The sequence below is a fragment of the Oncorhynchus clarkii genome, chromosome 17, assembly GCF_045791955.1.
Source record: "Oncorhynchus clarkii lewisi isolate Uvic-CL-2024 chromosome 17, UVic_Ocla_1.0, whole genome shotgun sequence".
NCBI lineage: Eukaryota > Metazoa > Chordata > Actinopteri > Salmoniformes > Salmonidae > Oncorhynchus > Oncorhynchus clarkii.
Window position 1 is genome coordinate 10,096,154 of NC_092163.1, and position 20,218 is coordinate 10,116,371.

The following is a 20,218-nucleotide window of genomic DNA, read 5'->3' on the forward strand; positions in this document are numbered from 1 at the left end:
CTATCTGATGGTTCTGATTATGGACTAATGACTCTACTGATGGTACTGATTATGGACTAATAACTCTACTGATGGTACTGATTATGGACTTATGACTCTACTGATGGTTCTGATTATGGACTAATGACTCTACTGATGGTACTGATTATGGACTAATGACTCTACTGATGGTACTGATTATGGACTAATGACTCTACTATCTGATGGTTCTGATTATGGACTAATGACTCTACTGATGGTACTGATTATGGACTAATGACTCTACTGATGGTACTGATTATGGACTAATGACTCTACTGATGGTACTGATTATGGACTAATGACTCTACTGATGGTACTGATTATGGACTAATGACTCTACTGATGGTACTGATTATGGACTAATGACTCTACTGATGGTACTGATTATGGACTAATGGTGTTTTACCTTTAGGGGGACCAGGACTATGAGAATGACCCTGCTACAGACACCATGGTTTATATAGAAAAGGATTATGCTGTCTACCAAACCCTGAACCCCAACACTGCAATCCAAGATTCAACTTACCAAACCCTGAACCCCAACACTGTAATCCAAGATTCAACTTACCAAACCCTGAACCCCAACACTGCAAACCAAGATTCAACTTACGAAACCCTGAACCCCAACACTGGAAACTAAGATTCAACTTAACAATCCCTGAACCCCAACACTGCAAACCAAGTTTAAATGTACCAATCCCTGGAACTGCAAACAAAGACTGGATTTAAGGACTAATTTGCAGCGTTTGAAGTGGAAGTGGTTCTATTGCCTCCAATAGGCAGACTGTTTTCCCTGCGCTTGTGAACCCCCCATCCAAAAGGTCAAAGTCTGCCACCTGCTGTAGTATAGTCTTCAAGCACTTTCTTTTACCAAATAAAAAGTAACCTAATATTGGTTATTTTTAACCGTCCAATATCACTGGTGAACATGTATATGAAATGTAGACTCAGAGAAATGACGTTGCCACGAGCAGCACCAGAGATATTGTGATGAGCAAGATGGTAGACTTCGCTCTCACACAGGTTCATGCACATGTGCACAGGTTCGCTTCATGCTGTTACAGCGTGGTAGGTTTTGGACCAAAAGAGCAGAGAAGTCTACCCTTGTGTTTCAACGCACTTTGTTGTTGCGAAAATTGACAGACTATGCTGTTTACTTTGTGCATCTACGTCATATCACTGAGTCTACTTAATATACTCACTTACTAAATGCCAGCAAGTACACTGTAAAAAAGATCATGTTGTTTTTACTGATTATTCCTGCAGCCAAACGCATCACTATTTGTGAAGATAACTTAAAGGTAAGGTTATTTTTGTACAGTGTAATTTGGAGTCTTTTCTCCCAACCGTGATATCAGACAATCTGTTAAATGAATTAATAATGGATTTCTGGACCACACTGGGAGACTTCTGGACCACACTGGGAGACTTCTGGACCACACTGGGAGACTTCTGGACCACACAGGGAGACTTCTGGACCGCACTGGGAGACTTCTGGACCGCACTGGGAGACTTCTGGACCGCACTGGGAGACTTCTGGACCGCACTGGGAGACTTCTGGACCGCACTGGGAGACTTCTGGACCGCACTGGGAGACTTCTGGACCGCACTGGGAGACTTCTGGACCGCACTGGGAGACTTCTGGACCGCACTGGGAGACTTCTGGACCGCACTGGGAGACTTCTGGACCACACTGGGAGACTTCTGGACCACACTGGGTCCAGTGTGGTTATTCACTTCTCTATCACGTGACTTTTAACATAAACTAAGGTGCTAATGTTTTTTTACTTTATTTTGAATTAGTATAACATATACAACAAATACATCTGTATATAAATAGTGCATATTAATTGTGCCCAGCATGGAAGTGACATTGTGCCATTTCAGTTACTAAGTATTGAAATACTGTATTTCTGGTTTATTTTAAGAATCTGACTTTTGTAAAAGAGAAAAATCCTCCATGTTTCATGAAGTTGTTCTGATGTCCATAAAAGTTGTTTTAATAAAAGTGTGAACAATCAGCCATTTCTTAGGATGTTTGTATTTCTTGAAACAACATGGACGTGAACATTTTAACACTTGACCCGTCCATCCTTCCCCCTCAGCTTATATGGTGTTCTCTTGTGGTTTAGTTTTGAACAGACAGTTTGAAATAGTTTCACACTGAGACCACATTAAGAAGTGCAGCATGAGAAAACACAAGACGAACAAGATGTGTGGACTATTTCGAGGAAATGGTTTGAGTGTCTCAACCAATAGCATTGAACACACGCTAACTGTCATCATCAACACCATCATCATCACCATCATAATCAACTTCATCATCACATTCACTTTCACTTTGTAAAGAAGTCAAACAAAAGTAGACAAATTAAAACAACTATTTAAATATTCCATTTCACATGTTATCATGTCTCTGACTGAGACTTCTACTGGTATTACTGGGAGAAGAGTTAACTGTCTCTGGTATTACTGGGAGAAGAGTTATACTGTCTCTGGTATTACTGGGAGAAGAGTTATACTGTCTCTGGTATTACTGGTAGAAGAGTTTACTGTCTCTGGTATTACTGGGAGAAGAGTTAAACTGTCTCTGTTATTACTGGGAGAAGAGTTATACTGTCTCTGACTGAGAAAATAAATAATACTAGTAGAAGTGTCATGTCTTGTTACTAGACACAGTCTGAGATCGGGGGAGATCTCCCCCACAGTGGCATAATGACTGCTGCTCCCCTCTCTAGAGTCTAGAGCACATGCTCTCTGATTTCTTTCAGTCAGTCAGTCAGTCAGTCAGTCAGTCAGTCAGTCACACTCTCTCTCTCTCTCTCTCTCTCTCAAAAGGTTGGGTCTTAGTGATGACAAACATGGTAATTTTTTTAACTCTTTGTCACCACAGCTAAGCGGAGTTCTTTTGTGGTTTAGAAGTCTAAACCTAAAGTTTTGTTTATCTCGGTCGCCCACGCACTTTAATATGTAGATAATAAAGCATTTGACCTTTCCACTTTAATATGTAGATAATAAAGCATTTGACCTTTCCACTTTAATATGTAGATAATAAAGCATTTGACCTTTCCACTTTAATATGTAGATAATAAAGCATTTGACCTTTCCACTTTAATATGTAGATAAAGCATTTGACCTTTCCACTTTAATATGTAGATAATAAAGCATTTGACCTTTCCACTTTAATATGTAGATAATAAAGCATTTGACCTTTCCACTTTAATATGTAGATAATAAAGCATTTGACCTTTCCACTTTAATATGTAGATAATAAAGCATTTGACCTTTCCACTTTAATATGTAGATAATAAAGCATTTGACCTTTCCACTTTAATATGTAGATAATAAAGCATTTGACCTTTCCACTTTAATATGTAGATAATAAAGCATTTGACTTTAAAATTTTTTCAAGATTGTTGACGAGAAAAGTATCATCTTGATTATGTGTTTCCTCCTCTGCTGAAACAATCTATACTGTCATCTTCCTCCTCTGCTGAAACAATCTATACTGTCATCTTCCTCCTCTGCTGAAACAATCTATACTGTCATCTTCCTCCTCTGCTGAAACAATCTATACTGTCATCTTCCTCCTCTGCTGAAACAATCTATACTGTCATCTCAACAATGTGTTCATCCTCTGCTGAAACAATCTATACTGTCATCTCAACAATGTGTTTCCTCCTCTGCTGAAACAATCTATACTGTCATCTCAACAATGTGTTTCCTCCTCTGCTGAAACAAACTATACTGTCATCTCAACAATGTGTTTCCTCCTCTGCTGAAACAAACTATACTGTCATCTCAACAATGTGTTTCCTCCTCTGCTGAAACAAACTATACTGTCATCTCAACAATGTGTTTCCTCCTCTGCTGAAACAAACTATACTGTCATCTCAACAATGTGTTTCCTCCTCTGCTGAAACAAACATGGTAACTTTAGAACAGAGAAGTTGATTGTTTTAACACTTAGTCACCACAGCTAGATGGGTTGTCTGGTGGTTTAGAAGTCAAACCCTCCCCCTCACGACCACTATCTCCATCTCCCTGACATGTAGAGAGAGACACAGCGAGACAGTGAGAGAGAGACAGCGAGTCAGCGAGAAAGAGAGAGAGTGAGACAGCGAATGAGTGAGTGATTGGGTTAGAGAAAGGATATGGGGGAGGGAGAGAGAGAACAGAGAAAACAGAGAGAACATAGAGAGAGAGAGAGAGAGAGGAGAGAGAGAGAGAGAGGGGAGAGAGAGAACAGAGAGAGAACTGTGGGGTGTCAGAGGAAGGAGGAGCTTCAATAAAGGAAAAATCATCATTTCAGAAATACTGCTGTATCCGTAGCCGAGAGACAAGCTGTTGTGTACCTGTGCTAGCTGGTAGTATAGTAGTAACTTTAACTGTGGTAGTAAAGTAACTTTAACAGTATAGTAACTGTAATAGTAAAGTAACTTTAACAGTATAGTAACTGTGATAGTAAAGTAACTTTAACAGTATAGTAACTGTGGTAGTAAAGTAACTTTAACAGTATATTAACTGAGGAGTAACTGTCCAGAATGAAGATCCTCCATGTTATCTCTTGCTGTCTTCTATCAGGTGAGTTCTGTCTGTCTGTTTGTATGTCTGTATCAGTTTCTATACTACAGTCTGGATCATATAGTGCATAAGGATACTAAGATAATACTCATACCAACCGCACTAACCATACTATTTGTGATGTAAATTGAGTATGTTCTATGCTTATTGGTCATGGTATGAATATAAGTAGTATGCCAAAAGTTCCCGGATGTCGTGCTACATTCACCAAAATACGAAGTATATACGCAATGGACACTATGTCTGTACTTTTAGGGCCCATAATACAATTCTTCAGGAAATGGGCGTGGCTTCACCACCCTTTCGGATATGAAGAAAATGGCGGAAAATATGCAGCCCAAGTGCGACGAGAGTGGATACAAATGAATTCCTTTAACTAAAATGACAAATGTTAAGAAATGTAATAAAGTAACAACTTTTCAAATAAGTTACATGTTATTTTGGCTAATAATTTGTTAGCTACGCTATCCTTACGAACCTCATAGCATATCATTACAGCAGTATGTACCGGTATGTTAGCTAGCTACCTAACGTTAGTTGGCTACTAATACATGGAACTTGCCAGGCAGTATATTAACTATATGCTATGTAACTAACTAGCCAGCGTTTATTGACTTGATTATTCAAGGCATTCTTAGCTAAGTGCTATAGTCATTGTGCATTCTCAATGAACATTGTTAATTTGATGCGTTCCTAAATATCTACTCTGATTTCAGATCACTCTCGTCTGAGTTGTGCCAGAGCGCAGAATAACTGGTGAATTTACAAACACTCAACATGGCCGGTGTCAGTAAACGTTGGGGGAAAAAAGTGCAATTAAAGTAGCACAGTTACAGTCACCAACGAAAATATGAAAACAGCCTAACGAGCTCTGCTAGGGCAGGTAATATGGTCAGTGTGAGGTGTGGAAGTAGCTAGCAAGCTAGCCAATGTTAGCCTGTTAGCTTGGGTGCTTGACTGCAGTTGTGAAGTCAGAACGCTCGCATCAACCCTAATCCTCGACCAGAGTGTCCAGTGTGCCCTCTAAACTCTCTGAATTTACAAACAGTCAATCTGACAACGCTCTGAATTTACAAACTCACAGAGCGCACTCCAGATTTAATTTGCGAACACACCCTTCGTAAAATGTCTAGCTAGTCATTTGTTATGCTAACAAGCTGGTAAGAGGTTGCATAGCAACAGTATCAACTTCCGGAAGACAGGCATAGCCCGCTCACCTGAAAGGATTCCGTTAGTTTACAGTATACTAAAATGAACTAATAGTATGTAGTATATACTCATTAAGTATGTAGTATACAGTATGGATATTCGAACACAGTTTAGCTAATCCCATGTGAATTAATGATAATGTCAATACTAGCCACACTGGTTAGCTAGCTTGAAGGAAGTATTTCGTTTTGTGTGCATTGTGTCTGTGCACGTAGCTATATTGCCTTCAGAAAGCAGACATACCCCTTGACTTTATCCACACTTTGTTGTGTTACAGACTGAAATCAAAATTGCTTGAATGAAAAAAAGCTCACCCATCTACATAACATGTTACATGTCCAGAACAACAAAGTGAAAACATGTTTTTAGATTTTTTTCTCACTTTTTTTGAAAATTAAACATAGAAATATCTAATTTACAAAAGTATTCACACCCCTGAGCAACTACATGTTATAATTACCTTTGGCAGCCATCACAGCTGTAAATCTTGAAGAGCTTTGCACACCTGGATTGTATAATATTTGCAAGTTCTGACAAGTTGGTCGTTGATCATTGCTAGCAGTCATTCTCAAGTCTTGCCATATATTTTCAAGCTGATTTAACCCTTGTGTTGTCTTAAGGGTCAAAAATGACCCACCGCTATGTTTAACAGCAGAGAAAACCCCTTAACTGATATTTTTTTCAACTTGAAATTTGATGACTTTTCCTAGAGTGACCCCAACATATTTCCATGGAAGTGGTACACCACAGGGTACAAAGATTGTCTTGGGGCAGGTATAAAATAATTTACACACCACAAAAACCAGAAAGACACACACACACACACACACACACACACAATGATAAATTGAGATTATGTGTGCTACTGATTGAAGTCAGCCAGCAGCTCCTGAAGAGGAAGATCAACATGGTTGGCACAGTTAGAAATAATAAACCTGAGCTCCCCCTGGCACTCCTCGCTACAAGGGGGAGAGAGGCCTTCTCATCGAAGCTTGCCTTCACCCCACCACCACTCTAATGTCTTACCTCCCAAAGAGGAACAAGAATGTGGTCCTCCTGAGCACACTGCCCAAAACGGCTGACATCAGTGATCAGTGACAGGAAACCAGCCATCATCCTGGACTACAACAACAACAAAGGAGGCGTGGACAACCTGGACAAGGTGATTGGAACTTACAGCTGCAGGAGGATGACTGCCTGCTGGCCCCTGGTCATATTCCATAACATCATTGATGTGTCCTCATACAATGCCTTCTTGATATGGAACAAGACCAACCCTACTGGATGTCTGATAAGTGGAAGATGAGGGTGTTCCTCAAAAAAAGGGGCTGAACATTTGTCAAAAATAAAAGAATTTCCTGGAAAAAAACACTTCAAAACAAGCTTCCCTTAGATTTGTTTTACTTTCTGTGTGTCTAACCCTTAACCTCATTGAAATTATCCCTAACCCTTAACCTCACTGAAATTATCCCTAACCCTTAACCTCACTGAAATTATCCCTAACCCTTAACCTCACTAAAACTATCCCTATCCCAAACCCTTAACCTCACTGAAACTATCCCTAGCCCTTAACCTCACTAAAACTATCCCTATCCCAAACCCTTAACATTGAAACTATCCCTAACCCTTAACCTCACTGAAACAATACCTAACCCTTAACCTCACTGAAACTATACCTAACCCTTAACCTCACTGAAACTATCCCTAACCCTAACCCTTAACCTCACTGAAACAATACCTAACCCTTAACCTCACTGAAACTATCCCTAGCCCTTAACCTCACTAAAACTATCCCTAACCCTAACCCTTAACCTCACTGAAACAATACCTAACCCTTAACCTCACTGAAACTATCCCTAACCCTAACCTCTATGAAACTATACCTAACCCTTAACCTCACTGAAACTATCCCTAACCCTTATCCTAATTGAAACTAACCATAACCCTAAACCTCACATAAACCATCCATAACCCTTAACCTAATTGAAACTATCCATAACAATAACCCTAAACCTCACTGAAACGATACCTAATCCTTAACCTCACTGAAACCATCCCTAACCCTTAACCTCACTGAAACAATACCTAATCCTTAACCTCACTGAAACGATACCTAATCCTTAACCTCACTGAAACTAAACCCTTAACCTAATTTAAACTATCCATAACCATAACCCTAACCCTAACTTCACTGAAACCATCCCTAACCCTTAACCTCTATGAAACTATACCTAACCCTTAACCTCACTGAAACGATACCTAATCCTTAACCTCACTGAAACTAAACCCTTAACCTCACATAAACCATCCATAACCCTTATCCTAATTGAAACTAACCATAACCCTAAACCTCACATAAACCATCCATAACCCTTAACCTAATTTAAACTATCCATAACCATAACCCTAAACCTCACTGAAACGATACCTAATCCTTAACCTCATGGCCTTGGGAATATGTTTTGGGTTGGGGTTGCTGATTATCATTTTTGTGAGATCATACAGGAGCATTAAAGGCCTAGTTCACTATTTTAAAAATATATTAATCAGGGGGTGCTGCATCACTCTCAGCACCCCTACATCCCATGGCTATACCTAACAAAAACAGAAATTATATTATCATTATAAAAATTCATAAAACATACAAGTGTTATACATCGGCTCAAAGATGAACTTCTTGTTAATCCAAACACAGTGTCAGATTTCAAAAAGGCTTTACGGCGAAAGTAAACTATGCGATTATCTGAGAACAGCGCCCAGCAGACAAATCATTACAAACAGTTACCAGCCAAGTAGAGGAGTTACACAAGTCAGAAATAGCGATAAAATGAATCACTTTTGATGATCTTCATATGGTTGCACTCACAAGACTCCCATTTACTCAATAAATGTTTGTTTTGTTCGATAAAGTCCCTGTTTATATCCAAAAACCTCTGTTTTGTTCACGTGTTTTGTTCAGTAATCCACAGGCTCAAACGCAGTCACAACAGGCAGACAAAAAATCCAAATAGCATCCGTAAAGTTCGTAGAAACATGTCAAATGATGTTTATAATCAATCCCCAGGTTGTGTTTAGCCTAAATAATCAATAATATTTCAACCGGACAATAACGTAGTCAATATAAAAGGTAAACAAGAAAGGCGCGCTCTCGGTCTTGTGCATGAAAAACCACTGGGACACTGTAGGGTCCACTCATTCAGAGTGGTCTTACTCTCTCATTTTTCAGAATAAAAGCCTGAAACTATTTCTAAAGACTGTTGACATCTAGTGGAAGCCATAGGAAGTGCAATTTGATACTGTAATGGCATTCAATAGAAAACTGCAAACATAAAAAAATCCCACTTCCTGGATGCATATCCTAGCTTCTGGGCCTGAGTATCAGGCAGTTTACTTTGGGCACGTTTTTCATCCGGAAGTGAAAATAGTTCCCCCTACCATAGTGAAGTTAATAAATTATATATCACAGGTCATCAGTTTTGACTGTACTGTGTGTTTCTGTTTGCAGCTCTGTGTGTTGTGGAGTCAGCTGGCATTAATGTGACGGGGGTTGTAGGAGGACAAGTCAAAATCAACTGTTCTTATTCATGGGCAGAGGACAATGACAAATATTTCTGTAAGGAAAGCTGCTCCAAGAATGATATTCTCATTCAGAGCGATGGTAAGCAAAATTACAAAAACAAAGACAGATTCTCCATCCAGAACACAATAAATAGAGTTTTCACTGTGACCATAACTAAACTGGAGAAGTCAGACTCTGGGAAATACTGGTGTGGAGTGAACAGATTATTGAAGGACACCTATACTGAAGTCCATCTCAAAGTTACAGACGGTAAGTTCACTCTCAATAGATAATTGTGGAGAGGCTTCCTGACTTAGTTCCTGACACGAAGTTGTTTCAGTATTGGTGTTTATCTGTACTTTCTATTGACTCACAGCTCCTCCCACTTCTACATCATCACCTGTCACCTCCAAACCCCATGTCTCCACAACCATCCCAAACCTCTCTACAACATCCGCTAACCTCTCCGCAACGTTTCTGGCATCTGGAGATATCAGTGGTCACTCTTCATCAAGAGCAGGTATGATGAATCTCTCATCTCAGACATTACAAGTACATCTCTCTCTCTCAATTCAATTCAAAGGGCTTTCAACCTCAACTGTCACCTCTAGACCCCATGTCTCCACAACCGTCCCAAACCTCTCTACAACATCCTCTAACCATCCCCAACAAACACTTTCACAACCTTATCAAACCTCTCTACAACATCCCCAACAAACACCTTCACAACCATCCCAAACCTTTCTACAATATCCCCAACAAACATCTTCACAACCCTCCCAAACCTCTCTACAACATCCCCAACAAACACCTTCACAACCCTCCCAAACCTCACAACATCCCCAAACACCTCCATAACCCTCACAAACCTCTCTACAACATCCTATCTGACATCTGGAGATATCAGTGGTCACTCTTCACCAAGAGCGAGCTAGCTAGCTAGCTGTCTGTCTGTCTGTCAGCTGACAGACCCTACCAACCAACTGACCGATCAAACAACTGACCAACCTTACTTTACCTTATTAACTGACCTATCCAACCAACCCACCAGAGGACCCTGGTAACTATCCATCAGTATGATATCTTTAGACTGTAAAGCATGGGGCTGAGATATTCTGGTCATTACTGGAAAACCTGGAAGATTGGGGAAAGTTACTGAAATGTTTTATCCTGATAAAGTCTCCCCCCTGTCTGTGGTCAGGTCTGATGGTGTGGACCAGTGTTGGTCTGGTAGTCACGGTGACAGTGTTAGGTCTGGTCCTGCTCCTGTTCTACAGACAGAGGAGAGGAACCAGGAGAACACCACCACCACCACCACCAGTCTCCTCCAACACACAACCTGACCCTACTGGAGAGGTGAGAGATACAAGGAGGTGTGTGTGTGTGTGTAGACATGGAGGTGGTAAACTAAACATTAAGGGTTGAGTGTGTGAGTCTACAGACTCTAGTGAAATTCTACTGTAGTCTGTTATCATTACAGGAAGAAAAACAGTAGCAAACAACACTGTGGTGGTTGATGGTTGAGGGCCTCCACTTATTTTCATATCTGAACATGTATCTATTGTCATTGGTTCTCTATACAGGTTGACTGTGTGTATGAGGAGATCAGAGAGGCAGACAGACAGACAGACACACTCCCTTTGGTCATTTCATCAGTCTACTCTACTGTCAATTCACCTACAACCTACCCTGCTGACCAAGCCTCTACAACCTACCCTGCTGACCAAGCCTCTACAACCTACCCTGCTGACCAAGCCTCTACAACCTACCATGATAACCAAGCCTCTACAACCTACACTGCTGTCCGTGTGACCGGTGTCCCACACTGTGACATCTATGCTAACGCTAGCTGCCACAAAGATGATATAAATCCAAGTTATTCTACTGCAGATCACCCAGCATCTCTCATCTTCTCCAGTGTGGATCTACCTACAGATTCTAGAGTCTCCTCAAGTCATCCAACAGCCAGTGGAACCCAGGATGATTCCATCTATTCTACAGCCCAGCTACCCAAAGATACTGTAGAATCTACAAGATACCCTGCTGTACACCTCTCTAAAGACACTCCAGAAGACGCCCTCTACTCTACAGCCCAGCTACCCAAAGATACTGTAGAATCTACAAGATACCCTGCTGTGCACCTATTTAAAGACACTCCAGAAGATGCCATCTACTCTACAGCCCAGCTACCCAAAATAATGTAGTACTATAGAATATATACAAGGGATACATCCCAAATGACACCCTATTACCTTTCCCCCATATGGACCCTGGATAAAGGCAGTGCTCTATAGGGAACAAGGTCACATCTGGGAGGAAGGGAAGCTCCCTGTAGAGAGATGAAGGGTTGTCACCACAGAGCCACCATCTTGGAACGACATAAAAAAAAAAAATCCCTTTCCTGTTTCAAATCCTCCTTGACACATTGTATTAAAACAGCTCATATGGTTTTATTGTATATAATGTATGTAAAATATGAACATCTGGCTTTAAAATCACTTTTATCTCCAGATTTTGTGAAAGTCAAGCAACATTTTTGCAAATATTTGTGTAAATATGTGTTTGTCAGCAAATTGGCTTCATTTTGTCTGTTATAATAATGAAGACAGTAATGCCATAATAGTCAGTTGTACCTTTGAGATTAACACATATGTTTAAATCAGTGTAAATGTGGAGTGTTTGTGTGTGTTTGTTCATGTGCGTGTGTGTGTTTCTAGTGTGTGATTGTCAGTGTGTGTGTGTGTAGTGTGTGGTTGTCAGTGTGTGTGTGATGTGTGTTTGTCAGTGTGTGTGTGTGTGTGTGTAATGTGTGTTTGTCAGTGTGTGTGTGTGTGTGTATGTGTGTGTTTGTCAGTGTGTGTGTGTGTAGTGTGTGTTTGTAATGTGTGTGTGTGTGTGTGTGTTTGTAGAGAAAGAGGAGGTGTTTACTAGAACCACCACAGAGAGAACAGACTGAGGACAGACCTTATTGAATGTACTGTAACAGGAGTAGTGTAGGGTGTAGTGAAGGTACTGTAACAGGAGTAGTGTAGGGTGAAGTGAAGGTACTGTAACAGGACTAGTGTAGGGTGTAGTGAAGGTACTGTAACAGGAGTAGTGTAGGGTGTAGTGAAGGTACTGTAACAGGAGTAGTGTAGGGTGTAGTGAAGGTACTGTAACAGGAGTAGTGTAGGGTGTAGTGAAGGTACTGTAACAGGAGTAGTGTAGGGTGTAGTGAAGGTACTGTAACAGGAGTAGTGTGTAGGGTGTAGTGAAGGTACTGTAACAGGAGTAGTGTAGGGTGTAGTGAAGGTACTGTAACAGGAGTAGTGTAGGGTGTAGTGAAGGTACTGTAACAGGAGTAGTGTAAGGTGTAGTGAAGGTACTGTAACAGGAGTAGTGTAGGGTGTAGTGAAGGTACTGTAACAGGAGTAGTGTAGGGTGTAGTGAAGGTACTGTAACAGGAGTAGTGTAGGGTGTAGTGAAGGTACTGTAACAGGAGTAGTGTAGGGTGTAGTGAAGGTACTGTAACAGGAGTAGTGTGTAGGGTGTATTGAAGGTACTGTAACAGGAGTAGTGTAGGGTGTAGTGAAGGTCCTGTAACAGGAGTAGTGTATGGTGTAGTGAAGGTACTGTAACAGGAGTAGTGTAGGGTGTAGTGAAGGTACTGTAACAGGAGTAGTGTAGGGTGTAGTGAAGGTACTGTAACAGGACTAGTGTAGGGTGTAGTGAAGGTACTGTAACAGGAGTAGTGTAGGGTGTAGTGAAGGTACTGTAACAGAAGTAGTGAAGGTACTGTGACAGGAGAAGTGTAGGGTGTAGGGAAGGTACTGTAACAGGAGTAGTGTAGGGTGTAGTGAAGGTACTGTAACAGGAGCAGTGTAGGGTGTAGGGAAGGTACTGTAACAGGAGTAGGTTAGGGTGTAGTGAAGGTACTGTAACAGGAGTAGTGTAGGGTGTAGTGAAGGTACTGTAACAGGAGCAGTGTAGGGTGTAGGGAAGGTACTGTAACAGGAGTAGTGTAGGGTGTAGTGAAGGTACTTGTCACGGGAATTTCATAATTCCTATATGTGTGAGACAGAGAGAAACAGAGAGAGTGAGTGTTGTCACGGTGCTGACTTTTGCCCGTCACCTGCAGCAAAAGCCTCTATCCCGTCCTCTGGCTGGGCAGAGTACTTTAGGATTTTAGTCACTTCGGTGTAACAGGGGCCTCTGGCTGGGCAGAGTACTTTAGGATTTTAGTCACTTCGGTGTAACAGGGGCCTCTGGCTGGGCAGAGTACTTTAGGATTTTAGTCACTTCGGTGTAACAGGGGCCTCTGGCTGGGCAGAGTACTTTAGGATTTTAGTCACTTCGGTGTAACAGGGGCCTCTGGCTGGGCAGAGTACTTTAGGATTTTAGTCACTTCGGTGTAACAGGGGCCTCTGGCTGGGCAGAGTACTTTAGGATTTTAGTCACTTCGGTGTAACAGGGGCCTCTGGCTGGGCAGAGTACTTTAGGATTTTAGTCACTTTGGTGTAACAGGGGCCTCTGGCTGGGCAGAGTACTTTAGGATTTTAGTCACTTCGGTGTAACAGGGGCCTCTGGCTGGGCAGAGTACTTTAGGATTTTAGTCACTTCGGTGTAACAGGGGCCTCTGGTTGGGCAGAGTACTGTAGGATTTTAGTCACTTCGGTGTAACAGGGGCCTTGCTGTGCGGCCCTACCAACTCTTCTATGTATTCGTAATGGCCCTTCGCGTGAGTTGGGTTTGTTCCTTCGTTCACGTTGTCACTCCCTTATTTCCCGGTCTAGTGTGGGGTCTTGGATAGATGAGGACTTTATTACTTTATGTTTATAGACTCTTCCTATACTCCCTAACCCTGGGTCCTCTTCTCTTTATATATCAATACCTAATAACTAATCTTCTGTTAGTTATTATGCTCGTCAGCTAGTAGTCACTGGGAAACTAGTATTGTTATATGCATTGACTTGTCCAAAGATATATTATTGTCCACACAATGAAATATTCTTTAGTGCAATCACTTTAACCTATAACCAGGGTCACTTTCTGTTCCGTGAGAGTGTCAAAGGCGTTTGCTCTCCAGACCGTTAATCTGGCCTAGTTGTCAAAGTCTCAAGCTTTTATTAAGTCAATCTTTTTTTGGTCTTTATACACAATATTACAATTCAATGGTTCTACAGTCCCAATACATCAATAATGCTCAATCAATCCTTAATGCGCTATGCTATGCCACGTCATATTTTTAAAAAGCTCAACACACTTCTTTCTGACTCTTTAAGCAAAGCAAACACCCATATATTTACCTTGACGCTCTATTCCCTCGGTCCTTCCCGGAACTGGTCTCTATAAGAGTAGTAATATTTACCTTGACGCTCTATTCCCTCAGTCCTTCCACTGGTCTCTATAAGACTAGTAATATTTACCTTGACGCTCTATTCCCTCGGTCCTTCCCGAAACTGGTCTCTATAAGAGTAGTAATATTTCTGCAGCCTTCTGCTGTTTATACTACTATAATCTTCTTATTTAGTCTGAATGTCCTACGGTTTTTACTGCCTACTGTTTAGATATTGATTCCTTCTTATCGACCTTTGGCTGCTACGAGGCTTTAACTATTCCTGGGCTTTTTCACTCTTGCCGAACTGCGATTGTTACTGACACACCAGAGATGGAACGTTGTTGCTATCAAGAGTTCTCCTCACCTCGCATTGTTGAGGGGCGAAGTTCTCTCGTGCACAATCTTGTTCACTTATTATTTTTATCGAGATGCGTAGTACAACACAATTCTTTAAGAAATACCAGTCTATAGTATGCTCGCGCCTTGAGTTCAAAGTAGTCAATACAAACAGAGTATAGTAAAAGTAATTTACCTGGTCTGATGATTCTCTATGATGTCCAAATCATATGGGTAGAGAATCATGCCTAGGCACTGATCTCTCCTCCTTTTTATACCTCTTCTAGACACTCAGTTTGGGGAAAGATGTTCGGGAGTGCAATCTATCTCAACACAGAGTGCCATTGCATTACGTATGGTTGCACTTAGTCCAAAGTTAGGTCCTCTAGCACTGATTGGGGCGTGGTCTTGGTAGGTCGGTTCATAACACGCCTCCTCAGTCTTCCTATAGGTTTGTTGTTGTTTAATTCCCAGTACTTGTATTATACATGCATTTGGCTCCCTCTGCTGGTCACCTGCTGTTGTGGCGATGTCTTCTTTTATCCCCCAGTCAACAGATGGCCTTAGAGTCCATGAATGTGGCCCTGGAACTGGACCGGCCACTGAGGGAGGGGTCCGATACTATTTGCCTTTTGCCACAGTGTGAAGGAGAGTGTGTGTGTATGTGTGTGAGACAGAGAGAAAAAGAGAGAGAGAGTGTGTGTGTGTGTGTGAGAGACAGAGAGAAACAGAGAGAGAGAGTATGTGTGTGTGAAGGAGAGTGTGTGTGTATGTGTGTGAGACAGAGAGAGACAGAGAGAGAGAGAGTGTGTGTGTGAGGGAGAGCGTGACAGAGAGAGAGAGTGTGTGTGAGGGAGAGTGTGTGTGTATGTGTGTGAGACAGAGAGAAACAGAAAGAGAGTGTGTATGTGTGTGAGACAGAGAGAAACAGAGAGAGCGAGAGTGTGTGTGTGAGGGAGAGTGTGTGGGTATGTGTGTGAGACAGAGAGAAACAGAAAGAGAGAGTGTGTGTGTGTGAGGGAAAGTGTGTGGGTATATACTCCAGTGTTAGTACCCCCCCCGACTCTGATATATACTCCAGTGTTAGTAACCCGCCAGACTCTGATATATACTCCAGTGTTAGTAACCCCCCCAGACTCTGTTAAATAATCCGGTGTTAGTAACCCCCCCAGACTCTGTTATATACTCCAGTGTTAGTAACCCCCCAGACTCTGTTATATACTCCAGTGTTAGTAACCCCCCCCCCCCAGACTCTGTTATATACTCCAGTGTTAGTAACCCCCCAGACTCTGTTATATACTCCAGTGTTAGTAACCCCCCCCCCCAGACTCTGTTATATACTCCAGTGTTAGTAACCCCCCCCCCAGACTCTGTTATATACTCCAGTGTTAGTAACCCCCCCCCCCCCCCAGACTCTGTTATATACTCCAGTGTTAGTAACCCCCCCAGACTCTGTTATATACTCCAGTGTAATTACCCCCCCCCCCCCCCGACTCTTTTATATACTCCAGTGTAAGTAACCCCCCCCCAGACTCTGTTATATACTCCAGTGTTAGTAACCCCCCCCCCCCAGACTCTGTTATACACTACAGTGTTAGTAACACCCCCCCCCCCCCCCCCAGACTCTGTTATACACTACAGTGTTAGTAACACCCAAGACTCTGTTATATTCTCCAGTGTTAGTACCCCCCCCCCCAGACTCTGTTATATACTCCAGTGTTAGTAACCCCCCCAGACTCTGTTATATACTCCAGTGTAATTACCCCCCCCCCCCCCCAGACTCTTTTATATACTCCAGTGTTAGTATCCCCCCCCCCAGACTCTGTTATATACTCCAGTGTTAGTAACCCCCCCCCCCAGACTCTGTTATACACTACAGTGTTAGTAACACCCAAGACTCTGTTATATTCTCCAGTGTTAGTAACCCCCCCCAGACTCTGTTATATTCTCCAGTGTTAGTAACCCCCCCACCAGACTCTGTTATATACTCCAGTGTTAGTAACCCCCCCAGACTCTGTTATAAACTCCAGTGTAAGTAACCCCTCCCAGACTCTATTATATACTCCAGTGTTAGTAACCCCCCCCCCAGACTCTGTTATATACTCCAGTGTTACTAACCCACCACACTCTGTTACATACTCCAGTGTTAGTAACCCCCCCAGACTCTGATATATACTCCAGTGTTAGTAACCCCCCCCCCCAGACTCTGTTATATACTCCAGTGTTAGTAACCCCCCCCCAGACTCTGTTATATACTCCAGTGTTAGTAACCCCCCCCAGACTCTGTTATATACTCCAGTATATCTGAGGATATACTGCCATGGGTGTTGTTTGGTCTGAGGATATACTGCCATGGGTGGTGTTTGGTCTGAGGATATACTGCCATGGGTGTTGTTAGGTCTGAGGATATACTGTCATGGGTGTTGTTAGGTCTGAGGATATACTGCCATGGGTGTTGTTAGGTCTGAGGATATACTGACATGGGTGTTGTTTGGTCTGAGGATATACTGCCATGGGTGTTGTTTGGTCTGAGGATATACTGCCATGGGTGTTGTTTGGTCTGAGGATATACTACCATGGGTGTTGTTTGGTCTGAGGATATACTGCCATGGGTGTTGTTTGGTCTGAGGATATACTGCCATGGGTGTTGTTTGGTCTGAGGATATACTGCCATGGGTGTTGTTAGGTCTGAGGATATACTGCCATGGGTGTTGTTTGGTCTGAGGATATACTGCCATGGGTGTTGTTAGGTCTGAGGATATACTGCCATGGGTGTTATTTGGTCTGAGGATATACTGCCATGGGTGTTGTTTGGTCTGAGGATATACTGCCATGGGTGTTGTTTTGTCTGAGGATATACTGCCATGGGTGTTGTTAGGTCTGAGGATATACTGCCATGGGTGTTGTTTGGTCTGAGGATATACTGCCATGGGTGTTGTTTGGTCTGAGGATATACTGCCATGGGTGTTGTTAGGTCTGAGGATATACTGCCATGGGTGTTGTTTGGTCTGAGGATATACTGCCATGGGTGTTGTTTGGTCTGAGGATATACTGCCATGGGTGTTGTTTGGTCTGAGGATATACTGCCATGGGTGTTGTTAGTTCTGAGGATATACTGCCATGGGTGTTGTTTGGTCTGAGGATATACTGCCATGGGTGTTGTTAGGTCTGAGGATATACTGCCATGGGTGTTGTTTGGTCTGAGGATATACTGCCATGGGTGTTGTTTGGTCTGAGGATACACTGCCATGGGTGTTGTTTGGTCTGAGGATATACTACCATGGGTGTTGTTTGGTCTGAGGATATACTGCCATGGGTGTTGTTAGGTCTGAGGATACACTGCCATGGGTGTTGTTTGGTCTGAGGATATACTGACATGGGTGTTGTTAAACAAATAATGATTTACATAGTTTAAAAAATATATATATTTTGATGAATTAATTTATGCTATTTCATCCTTCCTCAAGATAATAGTCCAGACACAAATCCAGGGTTGCTACCCAAGCCAGCTGGTCGTTTGTTCTATCGGTCGTTTGACCCAGTCGTTCAGTCTTTATGTTTTGTATCTATGGACGAGACCCAGTCGTTCAGTGTTCTTGTTCTGTATCTATGGACGAGACCCAGTCGTTCAGGGTTCTTGTTCTGTATCTATGGACGAGACCCAGTCGTTCGGTGTTCTTGTTCTGTATCTATGGACGAGACCCAGTCGTTCAGGGTTCTTGTTCTGTATCTATGGACGAGACACAGTCGTTCAGTCTTTGTGTTCTGTATCTATGGACGCGACCGAGTCGTTCAGTCTTTATGTTCTGTATCTATGGACGAGACCCAGTCGTTCAGTGTTCTTGTTCTGTATCTATGGACGAGACCCAGTCGTTCAGGGTTCTTGTTCTGTATCTATGGACGAGACCCAGTCGTTCAGTCTTTATGTTCTGTATCTATGGACGCGACACAGTCGTTCAGGGTTCTTGTTCTGTATCTATGGACGCGACCGAGTCGTTCAGTCTTTATGTTCTGTATCTATGGATGAGACCCAGTCGTTCAGTGTTCTCGTTCTGTATCTATGGACGCGACCCAGTCATTGGTTCTAAATGTTCTATTGCCATACTGGCTGGTAACGTTCTGATCCCTTCCTTGGTAGCTAGCCAACTATGGTTGCTTGGTAGCTAGCCAACTATGGTTGCTTGGTAGCTAGCCAACTTGGTAGCTAGCCAACTACAGTCACGTCGAACAGTGCAGCCAGAATAGCAGCAGAGTAGCTGCATTTGTTTAAGCTGTTTTCTATAGACATTTATTTGGATACATCCATAACAATGATCTAATGAGGCAGGATTTCTCCTGGCATAGAACATGTGCTCTCTCATCAGGACACTGTTGTTCAGAGGGGCTAGCCAACCACACAGATAACACAATCACTTCAAACTGAAGCTGGAAAGACTGCAAACGATCTGTATTTCTTTTGACCAGTTTTCTATTGACATTTATTTGTAAATATCCATGAACATGATGCAGATTCATGATTTTGACCGTCTGAGAATAGATGCCCGCCTGCCTGTCTTGTCCCGACTCCCAACTGCTACACGTTCATTATGATGTGACAGCTGGTGTCACGATGCCTACCGAAGGTGGCTCCCCTTCCCGTTCGGGTGGCGCTCGGCGGTCGTCGTCACCGGCCTACTAGCTGCCACTGATTCTTTCCTCCCCCTCCTTATGTGTTTATTGGTTACACCTGTTGTTTATTTGGTGATTAGTTGGGCTTTATTAGCCAGCCGGCCCGCCTGCTCTTTGTGAGGGATTGTTTGTGTGACTAGTGTGCGTTAGAGGTTAACGTGTTTTCCTGTTTGTGGGTTTTTTGCTGGACTGTTTTAGTCCCCGTGTTTGGGGCATTTGTTTCTGTGTGCGCCCTGTGTTTTCGTGGGGTGGCTTATGTTTGCCGTTTGTGCAATAAATAGCACTACCCTGAACTCTCTGCTTCCTGCGCCTGACTTCGCACCCACTACACCCAGATCGTTACAGCTGGAGATCGAATTTCAATATTGAAACAATGTTGGAAATGTCAGAGAGACAGACAGCAAGGTTTATACACATCTCCACTGTTGAAAACCAATTGCTAGTCTAAAACAAATGTGAAATAATGTCTAGATGCTTTTTACAGTGGAGGTCAAGTTTATAAATTGCCTGGCTGGGCTGATGAG

General features: G+C 42.4%; 1 protein-coding gene across 1 annotated transcript; it reads left to right on the forward strand.

Annotated features, from left to right (window-relative positions):
- The first annotated feature begins 1,402 nt into the window (after nucleotides 1-1,402).
- Nucleotides 1,403-11,577, forward strand: LOC139370548 (autotransporter adhesin BpaC-like). Its single transcript, XM_071110112.1, has 5 exons — nucleotides 1,403-1,744; nucleotides 10,111-10,243; nucleotides 10,569-10,729; nucleotides 10,957-11,102; nucleotides 11,184-11,577. Exons 1-5 carry the CDS (start codon nucleotides 1,403-1,405, stop codon nucleotides 11,575-11,577), a joined length of 1,176 nt encoding a protein of 391 aa, XP_070966213.1.
- The last annotated feature ends 8,641 nt before the right edge of the window (nucleotides 11,578-20,218 follow it).